This window comes from Melospiza melodia, chromosome 9 (genome assembly GCF_035770615.1).
Source record: "Melospiza melodia melodia isolate bMelMel2 chromosome 9, bMelMel2.pri, whole genome shotgun sequence".
Lineage (NCBI taxonomy): Eukaryota > Metazoa > Chordata > Aves > Passeriformes > Passerellidae > Melospiza > Melospiza melodia.
In genome coordinates, this window is record NC_086202.1 from 11,987,248 (window position 1) to 12,004,552 (window position 17,305).

The 17,305-nt window shown below is 47.3% G+C and overlaps 1 protein-coding gene across 5 annotated transcripts in view; it reads left to right on the top strand.

The window, feature by feature from the left end:
• Window positions 1-1,752: 1,752 nt before the first annotated feature.
• The window catches only part of SH3PXD2A (SH3 and PX domains 2A), a 242,460-nt gene continuing 226,907 nt past the window's right edge, over window positions 1,753-17,305 (top strand). For all 5 annotated transcript variants that reach the window (XM_063163269.1, XM_063163270.1, XM_063163261.1 and 2 more), the window contains exon 1: window positions 1,753-1,857. In XM_063163269.1, coding sequence (XP_063019339.1) covers window positions 1,786-1,857 — 72 coding nt within the window. In that variant the 5' untranslated portion in view covers window positions 1,753-1,785. The remainder of the gene's footprint in view (window positions 1,858-17,305) is intronic.

A 17,305-nucleotide genomic window follows, 5' to 3' on the forward strand; every position in this document is an offset into this window, starting at 1 on the left:
AAGATAAGCCTCAAAAGTGACAATGGAAGTGGCACATGAGGTTTTCCCCTCTGTTGCCTTCCTTGTCTCATGTATACCTATGCACCTCCTGGGGAGGGATGCTGGCATTTTAGCATTTTATGTCAGGTTATTTATTTTGGTAAACTGTGTATATTAGCTGAGAAGGGAGGAGAAGGCTGGCTCAGAGCATCTGTCCTTGTCACTATGCCAGCAGATACCTGGTTCCCACCTGGCAGTAGCTGATATCTTATGCACTGATGGGCTGCTCCTGACTTTTCTTTTCTTTTCTTTTCTTTTCTTTTCTTTTCTTTTCTTTTCTTTTCTTTTCTTTTCTTTTCTTTTCTTTTCTTTTCTTTTCTTTTCTTTTCTCTCTTCTCTTCTCTTCTCTTCTCTTCTCTTCTCTTCTCTTCTCTTCTCTTCTCTTCTCTTCTCTTCTCTTCTCTTCTCTTCTCTTCTCTTCTCTTCTCTTCCCTTCTCTTCCCTTCTCTTCTCTTTTTTCTTTTTTCTTTTTTCTTTTCTCCTCCCTTAGGCTGCTTGTGGAAACCTGCTATGTACTGAAAACAGCCACTTTTTATGCCAGCTTTCTGGCCCAAATACCTAAGGCTTTGTGACTGTGGTGTCTGTCTCATGATTATTGTTTCAGGGCCAGTAACATTGTAAAAGTTCTGTTTCAGAAATTGTGACTAGAGCACGTCAAAGGAAATCACATTGAGATGGACTGTTCTGACTGTAAATAAGAAGCTTATTTTGCCAGGAGCTGGTCCTCTCTGCACTCCTGGGCTGGCAGGTCTTGAGCCGACAGCAGCACTCTGGAATCTTACTGGAAAATCTGCACGGGCTGCTCTTGAAGAGACTTCAGAGGAAGGAGAGATCTTATAACTTCAGTTAATTTGTTGAATAGCTAATGCATGTCATAAAACAAGCTGAGGGCTGGAAGATCACATTGAAGTTCCCATTTCTGACGTAACTTTAAAATAATCATATGCAAATTAATGATGCATTACTGAAAAGAAAAAAAAACCCCAAAATCTGAAATTTCTGGGGCAAACTCTTCTTGGCGTGGGACTAAGATGATATCCATTTACCTGTGCAGGCATATACAAAGAGCAGAATTAGCTCTAAAAAGCCCTCATAATAGCGGGTCTGTGCAACCTTCCTTCAGCTGAGATGTCCGTGTGTCCCTGCGGGACGGGGCACTGCGGACCTTCCCTGGCCGACCTTGAGCTCCCAGCTGGAGCCCGGTGCGAGCGGGCTCAGCCCCTCACTCGCGGCTTTCCGGCGTGGCCTTGGCCGCTCGGGGAGGGCATTCCGGACCCTTTCTGCAGCCATGGAAGGCCCTGGGGCTCCCCCCGCCCCTTCCCCCGGGCTCTCCTCGAGGCCGGGCCGCGGTGTCTCGGCAGGGAGCGGGGGCTCTACCCGGGCCCGGGGGCAGCCGCCCGCCCTCTCCGGCACTGGGGGGCGGTGGCTCCCGTCCCCTCCCGCCCCGTCCCGCCAGAGCCCTCCGCTGCCACCCGGGGGCGGAGCCGCCGGCCCGGCCCGGCCCCTCCCGCCGCCGCTGCCGCCGCCGCAGTGGCCGCGCAGCCCCGGGGCAGCGGGCAGGGAGCGGAGCCGGGCTGGGCTGGGCTGCTGTGAGCGGGGAGACGCCGCCGCCGCCGCGGCAGGGGCGGAGCCGGCACCGGGGCATCCTCCCTTGGCTGTCTCCCTGCCGCCCGCTCGGCATCGCCGCGGCGGAGGGTGCTGCCAGCGCCGGCAGGGAGCGGCGGAGCCGCGCCGGGCTGCGCGAAGATGCTGTCCTACAGCGTGCTGGACGCCAACGTGGTGGACGTGGAGAAGCGGAGGAACCCCTCGAAACACTACGTGAGTGCCGGCGGGGCGCGGGGTGCGCACGTGTGAGGGGGGACGGGCCGGGCGCGGAGCGGTCGCGGAGCCCGGAGCGGTGCCCGGAGCCCGGAGCAGTGTCTGCAGCCGTGCCCGGAGCGGTGCCCGGAGCCCGGAGCGGTGCCCGGAGCGGTGCCCGGAGCCCGGAGCGGTGCCCGAAGCCGTGCCCGGAGCGGTGCCCGGAGCCCGGAGCGGTGCCCGGAGCGGTGCCCGAAGCCGTGCCCGGAGCGGTGCCCGGAGCCGTCCCTCGCCTCATGTGGGCGAGACGCCGGCCCCAGGTGAGGCGCCCGCGGGGCTGCCCGCGGCCTCCTGCTCTGGAGGTGCGGCTCCTCTTCCTCACCCTCTTTCACCCCGTTTGATTCTTGGCTCGTTTCAAGGTTACCATTCTGAAGTTTCCCTCTCTTCCTCCTCACCAGTCCCAGGGCAGGATAGGGCAGCTCTCCCGGATCCCCCGGCTGTCCCTGTCCTGGCCGGGGTGCGCGGTGGGGAGCGGAGCGAGGTTCGGCTGCGGCGGGGTCGGGCAGCCGGCGGTGCCGAGCGCATCTTCGCTCGTTCTCACCCCTAAGTTACATTCAGACCTTCTTTTGAGGGGGCAGTCTGTCTGCATGCTTCCCAAGGCAGACTCAGCGTTTGGATCTCTTTTATCTCTCTTTCACCTTCTTCCTTTCACACCTTACTGCCAATAGCACAGCAATAGAGGAGAGTTTTTAACCATTTTCCCAGACTCCTGTGTTGCAGCCTGTCATGTTGAGGTGTCTTTGCCTGAAGGAGTTGGCAGCATACAGTCAGTAGCTTTTCTGTCTCCACATTGGTAGAGAAGTGTTTTTGCTTCTCTGTCTCTCACTGTTTCTGGGTTTTAGTTGCACCAAATCCTTTAACTGTTTCTCAAGATACAACATGCATTTTAAAACACAGAAAGCTGGATTTTGTCTATAGAGATGGTAAACCTTCCAGCTTTGGTAAGGAAAAGCCTGAGGGAGTATTGCATCTGGTGTGAAATTGCTCTGAGTATACTGTGTTTCCTGGCATTGTGTGTCTGCCAGATTTCTCCAGAGCTGATCAGCAGCTGAATGGATTGTTGAAAAGATAAGGCCAAAGACTGGACATAAACCTTTATATTAGTGTTGCATATCACTGAGGTTTTTCCTCTGAGGCTTAGACCATAATCCCGTTTAAGGCTAGAGGGCACTATGTTGCTGGGAGATGCACTCCTGTAAAGCTGAAGCTCTCATCTACCATGGAATTAAGCATCTTGGGACCAATTCATAAACTGGAAGTTGTAGGCCTTATGTCCTCTCAGGTTGCAGCTGGACCTGTGCATTCAGTCTATTATGCACTCACTGCTTCCAGGTGGGAAAGGTTTATTTGGTTTTTGCAAACTTTGCTGTGGACTGTGCCTGACACAGCTGCAGGGTGTTATCTCACACGAAAAGTGGTGGCAGTTCAGCATCAGAAAAGTACATCTGCCAAGCACCGAAATATACAAAAGAACTGCTAACAATATCTTCCAGTCTCTTGGGTTGCTTGCAATCTCTTCTCTTGGAGAGAAATTGACACTGTTCATTTCTTGTTTGATGGAAAATGACCAGAAAACAAGGATTTAAACCCTGTGTTTACAGAATTTGAAAGAAAATATTTCCTGTGTTTACCTGTAAAATACATCTTTTTCCTTGATGATCATTGTCATTGCATGTTAATAAACAGTAACCTAGACTATTCCAAGATCTCTTCAGTGCTTCTAGTGGCAAAGTTGTTTCTTTGCCATCACCCTTGTCACTCTACACCTCAACTGGTATGCTCTTCAGTACAATAGTTCCACACCTCCGTGTGCCCAGTTCTCAGCCCAAACCCCACAAACTAAATGGTTTGTTTGGTGATGAATGGTGTCTCTGCCTTTTGTCCCACTTAGTTTCCATCTGTGGCTGTACAGTGTTCAGTACAATGGGGTCACTCTGTCATCTGTCACTGAGTGTGGACCCATGCTTTCAAAGAATTCAGTTCCCTGGGTCTGACCCATTGGTTGCTGTTACTTTGATTCTGTGCTCTTTTTCTAACATGAGATGAGTATTTTCTTCTAAGGTTAATATAATTTAGGATTTAGCTCTCTCCATTGCCTGTGGATAGTTTGGAGAGTGCAAAGCTTTATGTTCTTTGCTCTATGTGGCTTTGAAATATCAAAAAGCTTTTCTATCTCCAGCATCCATAAATGTCTTCATGCCAAGCCTTCAGGCCATGCAAACGTGCCTTGGCATCAGATTAATGATGTGTTTCTCTGGTGGATGGTGACCTAAGTATTGCAGGTGTTTTAACACAACTCTCGCTCCTTTTAATTGTGATCTTTCAGGACCATAGTGGAACCTGCAGAGATGAAGGCACACCTTAGGCATTGTGAGCACGTGGAGAGGGCTAAATGTGAGCAGCACATAAGCCCCTGCACTGCTTGGCTTAGCTGCCAGGAGTCATTGCCTGGAGCAGGTGTCTTTCATGACATGAGCACAGCTTTTGTGGCTTTGAATAAAGAAAGCTAAAGAATGAAGACAGCTTTACATATCCTCTGCTATGATCCTGTGTGTGTGAAACTTCTGGAGAAGTTGAATAAGACTCTGCCTCACTGGAAGTTGAAAAAGGCTCTGCCTGTGGGAATAGATTAAAATCTTGGCTCCAATGCTATTGATAGGAACCCAGCCAGCTCTCTACCCTCTTCTGGGAAATCCTTACTGGGGAAGGAGTCTGCAGTGCTTCCCTCTGCATCCTTCTCTGCAACTGGGTTGCACAACACCACCTGGCTGGCTGGGGGCCCTGGCTGGCAGAATGAGAAAGGATAAACAGAAGGTTGGATCAATAACCACATGCCTCTTGTATGGTGTATCCCCAACACAAGCTACTGCTGCTCTTAGAGCTTTTGACTTTTCAAATTAGTTTTCTATTTCTCCATACTGATGATCTTTTAAAAATTGATTTGCACTTGCTAATACTTGAAAAAATGTTAAATCTCCTTGCTTTGTCCCTTCCCTTTTCTTTTAACAAGAACAATATCAGGAAGGTCAAGTCTGGGTTTATTGGAAAGACCCCTGATGCACCAGGGGTCACACATTGGCTGAGCAGTGCTGCAGTGAAGCTGGGTGGGTTAGGACAGTGCAGTTAGTGGTTGAAGGTGCCAGTGAATCATTCGGAAGAGAAAAAGCTGGTAGCAAAATCCAAATCCCTTTTCTGGCCCCTGCTAAGCACTAAATAGTCAGAAATCCTCTTTTCTCAGTTGATGAGGTTTGATCTGTTTATGGGGTAGCTTCTCTGGCTTTTGCTCTGAAACTGTAATTGTCTGAACTAAGCACAAAATGATCCCAAACCAGAAATTCTGTATTTCAAAGGATGTACTGTTGATGCTTGCCTCCTTCAGCTATCCATCATGGAGGTTAAAGAGGACACCTCCCCTCTCCTTCCCTCTCTCTGTTCCCATCTTATCTTCAGGCAGATGTCTTATCCTTTACCCAAATGTCTGTCTCCTTTAGCAGCCCTGCAGGGAGCCTCTGCCTACAGATGTGCTTGATCTTGCTCCCAGGGAGATGAGATTGGGTTTGCACCTTCACCTGTTCACTGCTTTGCAGACCTGGGTGATGGCAAACGTTCATTAGAAGCCAGATGAAGAGGATCCCCCACCCCCTCTCTTACCACTTGCTTTTCTGCTGGGGACTGAGCACTTACTGATGTGCATTATCTCACCAGACATTTATAGGCTTGAGGTAATTTCTGAGGTCTCTTAAGTGTGCCTGTGTTATCCCAAGGGCAGGGGTGGATACATCAGTGGAGATTTTCTCTTTCAGCACTGCTCTGCTCCTGTTTCAGCTGGGCTTTGTGTGTTTTTCAGCTTTGTCCAGCACAGAAGTAAAGTAAAATGTTCTTGGCTTACAAGTGGCTGCTCTGCCTCCTTCCAGTTAGACTGAGGTGCCCTGCTGATGTCAGTATCTGAGATGCCTGTATACTGTCCCAGCTCCTCCCCAGGGTAATTGTTTCCTAATGCCCCCTCTGAATGCCTTGAGATCTCTTGTAGGAATGTCCCTGCATGGATGGTCAGTGGTTGCTGACCTCCTCGGTGTACTGGTGTTGCTGACTTTTAAGGGACTGAGTTCTGCTGTGTAGGGTTTCAGCACTGCTCCCAGGAGAACATGAGTGTGCTTGTGTCAAGTGACCTGTTGTAAAATGTCAGCCTGCTTTGAAGAAAAATCTTGTACTGATAGGGTCAAGCTCTGCTCCTTGACTCTTGGCTGCTCCTGCTTTTACTGCTCAGACTTGAGCAATTCTGACACAATCAGGTATCTTCATGGCTTTATTCTCTTTGCTGCAAGCTGCTGTTTATACCATGGCCAGCACTGATGGGGAGTCTGGACATGGTTTAATGGCAAGGATCTTTGCTCCTGTGTTAGTATGCCCTGGAGAAGGAATTGCTACCCTGGGAGAAGGAGCTGAATTCCCCCTGCTTGGCTCATCAAATGAGTTGTCCTGTGCAACTTGAGGCTGCTTCAATGCATTCAGGGAGCCCAGCAGATCAAGGAGCACTCCCAGTTGTTTCTTCCAGCAGAGCTTTGGGCTGGGAACATTCAGCCAAGAGGCAGTGGTGTCTAAATTCAACAGTTTGCAAAGCAAATGGCTGTGTCCAGCCTTTGGAATAGATTATCTTTCAATAGAGAGATAAGGTAGTTGTCCTGATGTGTGGTGGTCAGGGCAGGATGAAATAATCCAGAGGCCTTACGTCCCAGCAGGCTGCCTGCACTGGCTCCCCTGTGGTTGAGTGTGCTGGGAGGGCAGCTAAATGAAAGTTCAGGGAAAAGCTTTTAGCAAGTCCATGAGCTGGGGACAACAGCTTCAAAGCCTCCAAGTTCCATTTTAAAAACGATGAAGATGCTACTATTGACTTTCACTGGACTTGGTTGCCAGGGAAATGATGGCCTAAGACACAGCACAAATGCTGTTGGTGCTGCAGCTGCATGTGACTTCTGGCTTCATGAGAGCCCTGCCTGGGCTCAGTGTGTGGGTGCTGGAGCCCACTGGTGCAATCCAGCTTGATGGCTTGTAGTCAAAACTACACCAGTCTCACTGCTTTGAGTTAAAAGTGAGAAGAACTGAGACACCAAAGCATGGAGATAGAGAGATGCACAGACATCCTAAGGAAGCAATTGTTGGAATAGGAAAGGGAGCCCAGACTTCCTGCATCCCAGAGCAGCTTGTCTATTCATCTCACCCACACCCCTGGCCCTCAGAGAGCAGCTCCAAGGCATTGCCTCCTCTGTCCCTGCAAGGTAGGATATGTGCTGGTATCCTCACTGGAAGCCCAAAGCAAGAAGTGGTTGACCCAGAGCCACCCGTGAAGTGTGTGTAGCATTTCATGTTATTTTCTTTGGCTTTCAAAGCAGTCTTGCAATTACCTGATAAAAAATACAGTCTGAAAAAATACTACTCTTGTATTCAATCATTGTCTTGCTCAAAACCCATTTCCCATTTTATATGGATTAAACAGGAAGAGGGATTCAATGTGACCCTACCTGAGGCAGGAGGTGACGTACGAGCTCTCTAATTTAGTCATTTGGGAGGAAGCAGCTGGACCTTCTAATGTGAAGTGGTTTTCTTTTTTTTGATCTTCCTTTTTCATGCTGTATCCTCTTAATCTGTGCCTGCTCACGCAAAGGGAACTGTCCCCAGAAGCCACAGGGAAGAGCAGGACCGTGAGGGGGGCTGGCAGCACCGTGTGCTGTGTGACATTGTGAGGCTGAAGGCTTTCATGTAGCCAGAGCAGACACCTCGCCTGGAGCGTGCTGTGTAAATATTGCATGCAGAAGGCAGAGAGCAGCACAGTAGCATACTGTTTGAAATTGGTGGTGTCTGCTGTTTAATCAGGTAGTGTCAAAGCCAAATACAGTCAAGTTGATGGAAAAAACCCTCCTAGTAACTTTCCTGAGCTTTGGTTCACACCTCTAGAGAGGCTTTATTGAAACTTTTACTGAGAAGTTTGTAATTACTAAGTTTGTTAATATAATGCATTTTCCTTTGTCTTTACTTTAAAAGTAAAAATTCAGTTTCCAGGATCTGTTTGTTGTTCTTCTGGGCAGGGACATCTTCACATTTGGGGTGTGGGGGGTAAAACTAAAGGAAACCAGGTGATTTTCTTCACCTCAAAGTATTTTAAAGTGGAATATCCTTCAGATTAATTAGAGTCTTCCCACTTTAGAGCTCTCACTCTTTGCTCCACCTTCAAGATAAATATCTAGTAATAATAATAATAATTTACTCCTTCAAACATACATTCACTAGATGTCAGTTATATGATATTCTCATTGTATGTATTTATAAATGTGGGGCAAGGGTTGGAATGCATAAGAGCATTTATTACAAAGCAAGGATGCTTTTGCACTGAAACGTGTGCAGACAGACCTGAGAGATGGTGTCTGCACTGGGCTGTGAGGGACAGGTGATGACAGCCAGGGACAGGCAGGAGGGAGCAGTGAGACAACCTCAGCCAGCTGAGCAGGTGATTGTCTGGGCATAGTGGTAACCTAAGCTAACTGTCTGGTCAGCATTTAGACCTTGCTGCAAAAAAATGGGCACAAGAAAGGATAATAACCTTTAGATTACCCTGAGGTGAAGGTACAGCAAATAAATATTCTATTCATTGTACCCATAAGTGCTTGAGTGTAGTGATGATCTTAATTCGTGCTCTCATGCTTTTTGATTTTGACAAAGCTCCTTCTTATTCCAGTTTTTGGAAGAGGAGGTCAATGTGTAGATAGCCTTGGACTGGGAGCATTCTCCTTTAGTGGGCAGAACACACATCCCCAGCTTTGTGTCTCCATCAGAACATCACAGGTTGCCCTGGTTTGCTGAGTGCATTCCTAATTGGTCACGGCAGACACTGCTCTGGGTGTACCATGGCTTCACAACAAAGCCCTGATTCTGTATTGTTAGAATGCAACTTCTTCAGTTTCTTTGAGTTGACTCACTGGATAGAATAAACTATTTCTAGACTCTAAGTGTCCATGAGTGTGTGTGTGGTCCCACACATAGCATGTTTGAAGCCTGACTGGCAGTGATAATGTTTTGATACGTTGCTGGCACTGTTTCTCTGACCAATGGGGTGTGTTTTGTTTTTCCTGTAAACCACGCTGGCTAAACTCAGGGATGCAGGGCTCTGATGCTCTCAGAGTCAGTAGCATGGGTTTATGCTCTCAGTAGTCAGCAGCATGGTTTTATGGGCTTGATGCAAACTTGTTTACAAGGAAAACACCCCTATCTCTGTTCATGGGGAGAAACATGCCAAATCTCTACTAACCATAGCTGTGTTTAAACAGGAGCTCCACACTGCCATTCTGTCTCCTTTACAGCTGTCTTCCAAGCTGCCCCAGAAATGCTGGAAGCCGGGTTCTCCACTGTCCAGGACATGCCTGAAAATGCAAACTTTAACACATGAAGTTCATAAATCACCAGAGAGGTTTGAACAAACTTCCAGTGTGATACACACAGGACATTGTGCAGTGTGGTAGAAGAGTCTTTACCAGTGTGGCCTTTAGGCTCTCTGGATCTTGGTGTGCTCTGCTGCAAAGCCAACAAGATTTACTCACGTTTTATAAAGTGTAGAGATGCAGGTGTTACCTGACTGCTGGCATCAGCTTTGAAACCCCCAAGAAGGATCATCTTCCTCTATGGGCAGGGCTGCCCTGGGAGCAGAGGCTGTGGGATGGCCAAGGTCAGGCTGTTATCCAGAAATGGGAGCAAGGCTGAGCTTCCCTGGCAGTGCTCAGGTAGTGATTGGGATGGCATAAGATCTGTATTCCCTTCTGAGGAAACACACATCTAGGATGCCAGCTGTGCTTGTCGACTCTGAGCCTGCTCCCCATGGGCTTTCCTCCCTGTCTTGGAGTCCCAGGGTCTGTGGAAGTGTTTGAGGTGGAGCATGGAGTGTGGTCTTTGTGGGAGTAGCCCTTGGCAGCGGGCTGCTGCCTGCTGCTGGCTGCTCTCTCTGGTGTCTGCACATTACCTGCCAGGAAGGCTCCCTGGCACAGATGCAGTCTTCTTTCCAGATATTCTTGTACCCTCAGGGCTTGGTGCAGCAGAGAACATCTCAATTACTGCTTTCCTAGCCCTGTGAAGATGAGATTTCTAATTGCTCCCTCAGCATCCTGTGAGATTTTCCTGCTCTTTGACTAAGGTTATTTATTATTTATACATTAACTCATGCATGTATTTTTTTGTGCCTAGAATGTTATTCCTGATTTTCCCCTCTCCAGCAGGTGCAAGCCTGCCAGTAAACCCCTCTGACCCCAAGCAAAATACCTTGAAAATCAGTTTTAAGTGTTTTTCAATTCCCATGCCCTGCAAGCTTTGCTGCTTTGAGCTCAGTCTATTCCCTTTGCCTGAAAATTTGATGCTTTGACACTTGCCTCATCTTGAGCAGCCTGAGCTGAGCTTTCCTGTGGTGGATGGTAGAAGAGGCAGATGAGCTCCTGGTCTTCTGCAGAATCAGGGCAGCTGGCACAGCCCCTGCTGATGCCTAAGGGGAGGCCTGAAGTTTCCCAGAGCTATCACTCCAGCAACTTTCACTGACATTAAAAGTCACTTAGAATTTAAAAACAAACAAACAAGGATATGTGAAGTATTTTTCTGGAAGAAAGCCATGGAGAGCAGACTATAAGTGCATGTCCCTCCTCCCATCTCCCAGACATGTCACAGGAAGACAGTTCAGCATTTTCCTCAGTGGGATTAAAACAGGCTCTGGAGATGGCTTTGGGATGGGACAGAGGAAAGCCAGCAACAGGAAGGAAGCTGTGTGTGTGTTTTATAAATATGTCTCCATCAGGTGAAACTGTCTAGAAACTCTGAAGCAGCACTGATGGTAATAGGGCTTTTTATTAACCAAAAGGCTGCTTATTTTCAGTTAATAACAGAGAAGAATAAAAAGTGACTGGTTCTAGAGGAACATCCATGCTGGTTTTCCATGTACCAGAAAGTAGCAGTCCTGTACCTTATACATTTTACAAGCCCTGAATGTCCTTAACAAGTTCTTTTTTCCCCCAGCCCCTCAAATTCAGCTAAGCTTTCCTCTAACCTTTCAGCAAAAAATGCTTTATAAAAGCAATTCAGGATGTTTTACTCAAGAGAAATCTAGCAGTAGCCACCTCTGGAATACTCTCATATGGAGGAGTGTTTTGGCTGTTACTGTTCAAGAAGAAATTTTCAGTTTAAACTTTTGCTGCTGTCTTTGTGATTCTAGAAGCCTGTGTCAAAACTCTGCACTGTTTTGAAGAAGCAGCTTTCCACCTGTTTCTGAGCTGGGCAGCTGTAGCTTGCATTTCATCATTTAATACAGACATCCCCAGTATAAATAGTTCCATTTAAACTAAAAATACTGTCAGTGAATTTTCCATGGGTAACAACCCTTGGAGATTGCGGGCGTGGTCTGTGCAGAAGAGTCTGTCTGTCCGTCTGTCCTTAAACCTCCCTCTGGCTGTAGGGACCAATGGCCTTTTGAGCAGCAAAGGCAGTTTGCTGGTGGCACTGGAGGGTGACTGTACAGGTGTGAGAGGCACTGCTGGCTTGGTGGGATCTCCTGTTTTGAAATAATTGGGGCTCTGGCCTGAGGGAGCAGAGTCAGAGGACTCAGAGCTGGGGATGGAGCAGGGCACTGCTGCTCAGCCCCTTGGCCTCCCTCTGGTGCTGTTGGCCAAACTGCTTGGCTGTGATGGTGCTGGGTTTTCTACCACGCCCTGAGCTGTAAGACTGTACATCTGCATGCCCTGGTGTTGGCCAGAATGACCATTGGGGTTGCTGTTCTACAGAATTCTTCTCTTGGTATGCTGAGGGAGTGTGCAGGAGTTTGGTAGGGATTGGGGTTTTGATGAGAGATCTTTGTCTGTGTGTACACACATCTGCTTTGCTTTGTTTTCACTTCTGTCTTGCTCTGCACTGGAGCAAGAGGAGGGCATGGTCAAAGAAATGAGGTGGAAAGGAGAGGTTTGCAATTGGTTCCATCAGAGCTGATGCCACAGTCCTAGCCAGACCCTAAGAATATTCTTTTATTCTTCCAAATTTTTCCCTTCCTTCTGGCAAGCTCTAAGGCTGCCCACAGCATGGGGTTATTTCCCGTGCTCTGCCAGATGCAGTAGTGCTGGACTGAAGAGCATCCTATGGGCAATCTCCAGGTCCTTCCTCTGGGATCTGAGGGTCTGTGGAAGACTGAGAGCATAGCACTGATGTTTTTACCACTCCTGAGGAAAGGTTACCCAACACTTTCCCTGTGTGCCAAGGGCTTTGTGGGGCTCTGCCCATCATGTTATCCCTGCAGTGATTCTGAGCCATCAGGGCCCTGATTCATCTGATAGGAGTGAGATTGTTCTCTACCAGGCACTGGCATTTATGGGGTTGCAGGTATCCTTTGTGGGGCTGTTGTGTGTAGCTAAAACCTCCTGGCTGTTGTTTCTACTGTGTGTGAGAGGCGTTGGCTGGGTTCTGATAAAGACTTTGACTCAGATGAGGGTGAGGGTGCAGCTGGCCATGTGATTTGGTTCACAGGTGACCTGCAGTGATCCTAAGGAGCCAAATGAAGAAATAATGTCTACTGTTTGTATTTGTGGAAAGAGAGAGACTTTAGTTAGTACTAGCAAAAGCCTGACAGTCAAATGTATGTTTTATCTGCCAGCAGCCTGTCCTGCCTGGCCCTTCATCAACCTTCTGTATCTGGGCAATGTGAGCTGTAGCAATCTTGGTCAAACCTCTATTGCCAAAAAGTCAATATGTTCCGTGCTGTACCTTGTGGCAGAAAGGGTTAAACAGAACTGCAGAAATGCTGAGGTGACATGGGAACACTCTTCAGCTGACGTCCTTGTGAGCCTCTCAGTGACATCAAACTCCTGGATCATTTCCAGTGCAGTTTGGCCTTGCCCCAGTGACAATAGATGTTAATCTGTTGGCTTGTCAAAAAAACGTGTTAGTGGTTTTTTACAGATCCATTTCCAACCCTCAGATTTCCCTGCTAGTAAACACAGCATTATGTCATTGTTTTACCAGGAGCCAAGCACCAAAGCCAACTGTGCAGTGCTCTCATCAGCAAGTGTCCATTCACTTTGGGGCTTGATCTGAGTTCCCAGGCTTGTTTCCCACTGTTGCCCATGTTCTGGTCTCTGTGTCCATCAAACACCTCTGATGGTTTATGGGAAATGTGCAGGGCTTTGCAGTTGTGGGTAGCACTCTCCAGTGCATTTGTGTCAGATGAGGCTCCTATACCTGCTTAGCAAAAATGCCTTGGTTTGTAAACCTTGATCTTCTGGTTATGTTAGCCAAGACAACCTTTTGGATTCTACATGTAAAACGAGGTGAAGGGTTTTGCAGCCCAGCCTTGCTTCTAGTTGATAAAATAATAGCCAAGTCATAGTCACAGGCAAGGCCCTGCCCATGCTAGATCCTGTTTGTTTCAAAACACAATAGCTGAGTTCCTACTAAAAAGACTGGTTGTCAAATTGCTAACATTATAAATTAACTTCCATAGCTTTCAGAAACAACACTCATCACAGATGAAATAAAACCATTTATAATATTCTTGTAACTCTCGTTCCTTGGTTTGCTTCTAGACTTATTTCCAGCTGTTTCTGTGAAGGATATGGAAAAAAAGATTTGTAAAGTTACCTTCAGTGGTCAGGATCCAATCTGCTTAAAACAGCCTTGCTCATGCTGGCAGGGGTCAGATGCAGATGCCAAGAGCAAGGTTGGCATTGCTGGGTGGTTTTCCAGATGTAATTTGGAGTAGATGCACTCCTGGACCTGTACCATCCGCAAGCTGTGTGCCGTGTCAACATGAGGGAGGATGCCTGTAATTTGTGCTTCTGTCACAGTTTCATTTTCCTCTCTTCAGGGAGTTTCAGAGCTAGTCCCAAATCCTTGTACGTGACACTCCACTTAGAAAAGCAGAGGAGAGAAAATGTGGCTGATTATGTTGTCACGTTAGCTTTAATACAGGTAATTTTAAGCAGATGGTGTCTATTTAATGTTCTGGTAGCACTGATAAACTGGTTTTCAGCAGGTCTTGGGAACAGAGTGGGAGAGAAGGGCACGGCTGTGGGGGCAGCAGGCTGCCTGAACCCAATCCCTCTTGGCAGGGTTGCTGGAGCACTTGGGTGAAGTTCCCTCTCACTTGGACAAGCTCTGCACGTCCTGCTTGGGCGAGAGGAGAGGTGGCCTGCGGTTTCTGTCTGAGCTTCAACAGCAGTAAATAATTCCAGATTGACGCTCTGGAAGCGTGCTGTTTTTGTGGAGGGAGGACAAGGGGGGAGCCAAACATAACAGGAGTTTCTCAGTGCTTGGGGAAGGGAGCCAGGGTCACAATTGGAGCTTGAAGTGTTGGCAGACACAGAAGTGATGTGACACATCTTACGTGTATCGGCAGAGATAGCTGGGGTGATTATCAGCAAGCTCCTTTGTAGGCTGGTTTGTGATGCTGATGAACCAAAAATGATGCTGGGATGTTTCAGACAAACACTCTCTTTTCATCTTCCCTATCTGCTATTTTTTAATATTTTTGGCATTTGTCTCTGGGGTAAGGACAAGGCCATAGCAGCCCCTGGGATTTCAGTCCTCGTGAGTGTTAGTTGTGAGGTTATAGACCTACTGCCATTAAATTTAGTGTCACTTGAAGCTGTCCCCTTTACAAAGCTGGGCGCTGACTCTATTCCAAAGGGCTGAGCTCCTGGTCCAAAGCTGTCCTTGACCCTGGCTGTTTGGCCAGCTGTCCTGCTGCCTGGTGTCTCTCCATCTCCCTGTGCTGGGGAACATTCCCAGGACCTGACATGAAGATTGCTCACTGTCCTCTCTGGCACACTCAGTGCCTGTTTTTTTAACAAATCAGTCCTACAAGATGTGTCAGTGAACTAAGGAGGCTTTAGGATGGCTGCAGCCTATTTCATCAAAGCAGCCTGAGACTCATTTGCCCTTCAGATGTTGAACTCTGTCGTAGAGGCTGTTTTCTTTGGGAGACCCCAGAGGGGAACATGGTCCCTTATGTTTTAAGGCAGTTTTCACACTGAGCTTTGTGGTCTGTTTCAGAAGTGCTGGCAGAAGTAACATAGGCTTTCTTGGACTTAAATTCACTGTTCAGTGGAGGAAAAATGTGCAGAGACCACTTGTTTAAATTATAGTTGGTATCTTTGCACTTTTCCACAAGCATCAGTGAAACTACAGAAGCACTTTTAGGAGCCTGTGCTTACTGTGACAGTGTCACCAATAGATAGCAGCATGGGGGATCATGAGCAGCTCTTGAATGTAATTTGCTAAAGGCAAAACCAGAGTGGATTTGGGATTTGTTTGGGGTTTTGTAGGCCTGCCTGAGACTGTTTTCTCAGGAGATGGTGAGTACCTGTGTGCTAGAAACTGCACTGTTTCTGGAGGTTTTTGAGCTGCCCACACCAGCATCCCCTCAGCTGGTGCTGGCCAGTATCAGGTGTGGCTCTGGTTTTCCACTGCTGCTCTGGCTGCTTGAATATGTTCTGGGGCAAGAAAAAGGACTGTCCTTAGTAGTGTCTTAGGTGATTGCTGAACACATCAAGCAGCTCTTTGTTCTAGCTGCTGGCCTGAGGAACTGGGGTCAGCACTCTTCACTGACCACAGAGCATCTCCTGGGCATTGCATGCTTGGCACCCTTGAGTGTAGAATGAGCCATTTTGTGTCAGGTACAGCTGCAAGCACCTGGGTCAAACAGCAGTGCCTGGCTCCCTCCCCAGAGATGTTGTCTGTGAAGGCACAGGAACAAACTGTAAAGTAGGAAGGTGGGACACTTTTAATGATAATGTGCCCAAGATACTGAGCCCATTTCCTGAGCTCACATTGCCTCATGGGCGGATGGGGATTAGCAGGAGTTGGGCTGGAGGGATTGCCAACAGCTGTCACTCATCTTAGATAAAGGGAGGCTGACACTTAGCAGTGCTGCTCTGGCTAGGAAATGCTTACTAGACTTTTTGTTACCCTAATACATAAAGATTATACAAGGAGCATTAAAATTAAGAACATTTATTGCAAAACTCTTTCCTCTGAAGTTTTTTCTCTGATGTGAGTTATTAAAAATTGGTTAATTCTCTTTTACTGTGAGTGTGCAGCTGATGAAGAAAACCAGTTGACTCTCACCAGGTAACTCTGCCACATCTGAATTCCTCCTTGTGTCCATGGAGGTTTGCTGGGCAGAGGAACTGAGGTGCCTCATGCTTGAGCAGTGAACTATAATAATGATTTCGACTCCACATGCTCAAAACTGATCTTGCAAAGAGATGCTGTTGCCAAAATTGCAGGGGCAGGATTTGGTCTCCCTTTGATCTCTGTTTAAATCTCATGGACCATTTACTGCAACTTAATAAGTAACAGTGCATGAGTAGTGGGGTGCTCACCCTGCCTCAAACTCAGCCTCCTCGAATACATGGCAGAGCAAACTTGCTTTCTTTGTAGATAAAATGAGTCAAATGGTCTTGCAGTGCAGGTCAAGGTTTATGCAAAGATGCCATGAATTAAATAATGCATGTAATAAGGTAAATCATAGCACTTTGGCAATGTGTGTGATCAATGTTGCATGGTTTAGTGAGCCAGCTGAAGGGGCTTCAGGGATTGGGAGGTTTTGGTTGTGTCCCTTTAGTGTGGTTTGATGTTTGCTCAATATGAAATGATTCATCCGGTGAATTAAGGGTGAATCAAAGGTCTCTTTTGCAACTCCCACTGCTTCACTGTTTTTTGTGGTGGGGAGATCTTTTCATTTCTGTCCTGGTTTAATAGATCTTTGTAAAGTAACATGCTAATGATGATTCTGGCCATGGAGTGCTATGGATTTGCCAGCAGGAGAGTCTGTTATCACAACGTGAGATGCCTCCCTCTCTCAAATTACATCTTCTAATTTGATTTATTTTGTGTCTTCATATTTCTACAATCTGTGGTTTTATTATCCTGTGTTAGTTGCTGTTGTCTTAGACTCTAAGAGTTTTCCTTCATGCTGGCAGGAGGAGAAACAGGATATAAAAACTATTATAATTACTGTTGCTGAAAATAGGCCAAATTACAAACATACTAAGTGTCTTTCAATCTTATTTAGAGATACAGTAATATTCTTTAGGACGCCCTAAAACTCCTCTAGTGAAATATATCATTAACCCACTAGAAATGAGATTTCCTAATAAATATGAATTTTTAAATCAAGATTCAGCTGCATGCTTAGCATTCCCTAGGTAGCACAAACCCCTGGTGATAGAAATTGCTTGGACTGTCCTGTGCTGGGGGAGAATTGCACATGTAGGGGCAAGAAACTGAAGTTGCTGCAGCAGCTGTTGCTGACATTTTTGCAGAATGCACTGGCTCAGTTTTTCGTGGCCTTGCAGCTGTGGGGCTCCTTTGGCACGTCCCAGCTCCTGGGTGGCTCAGC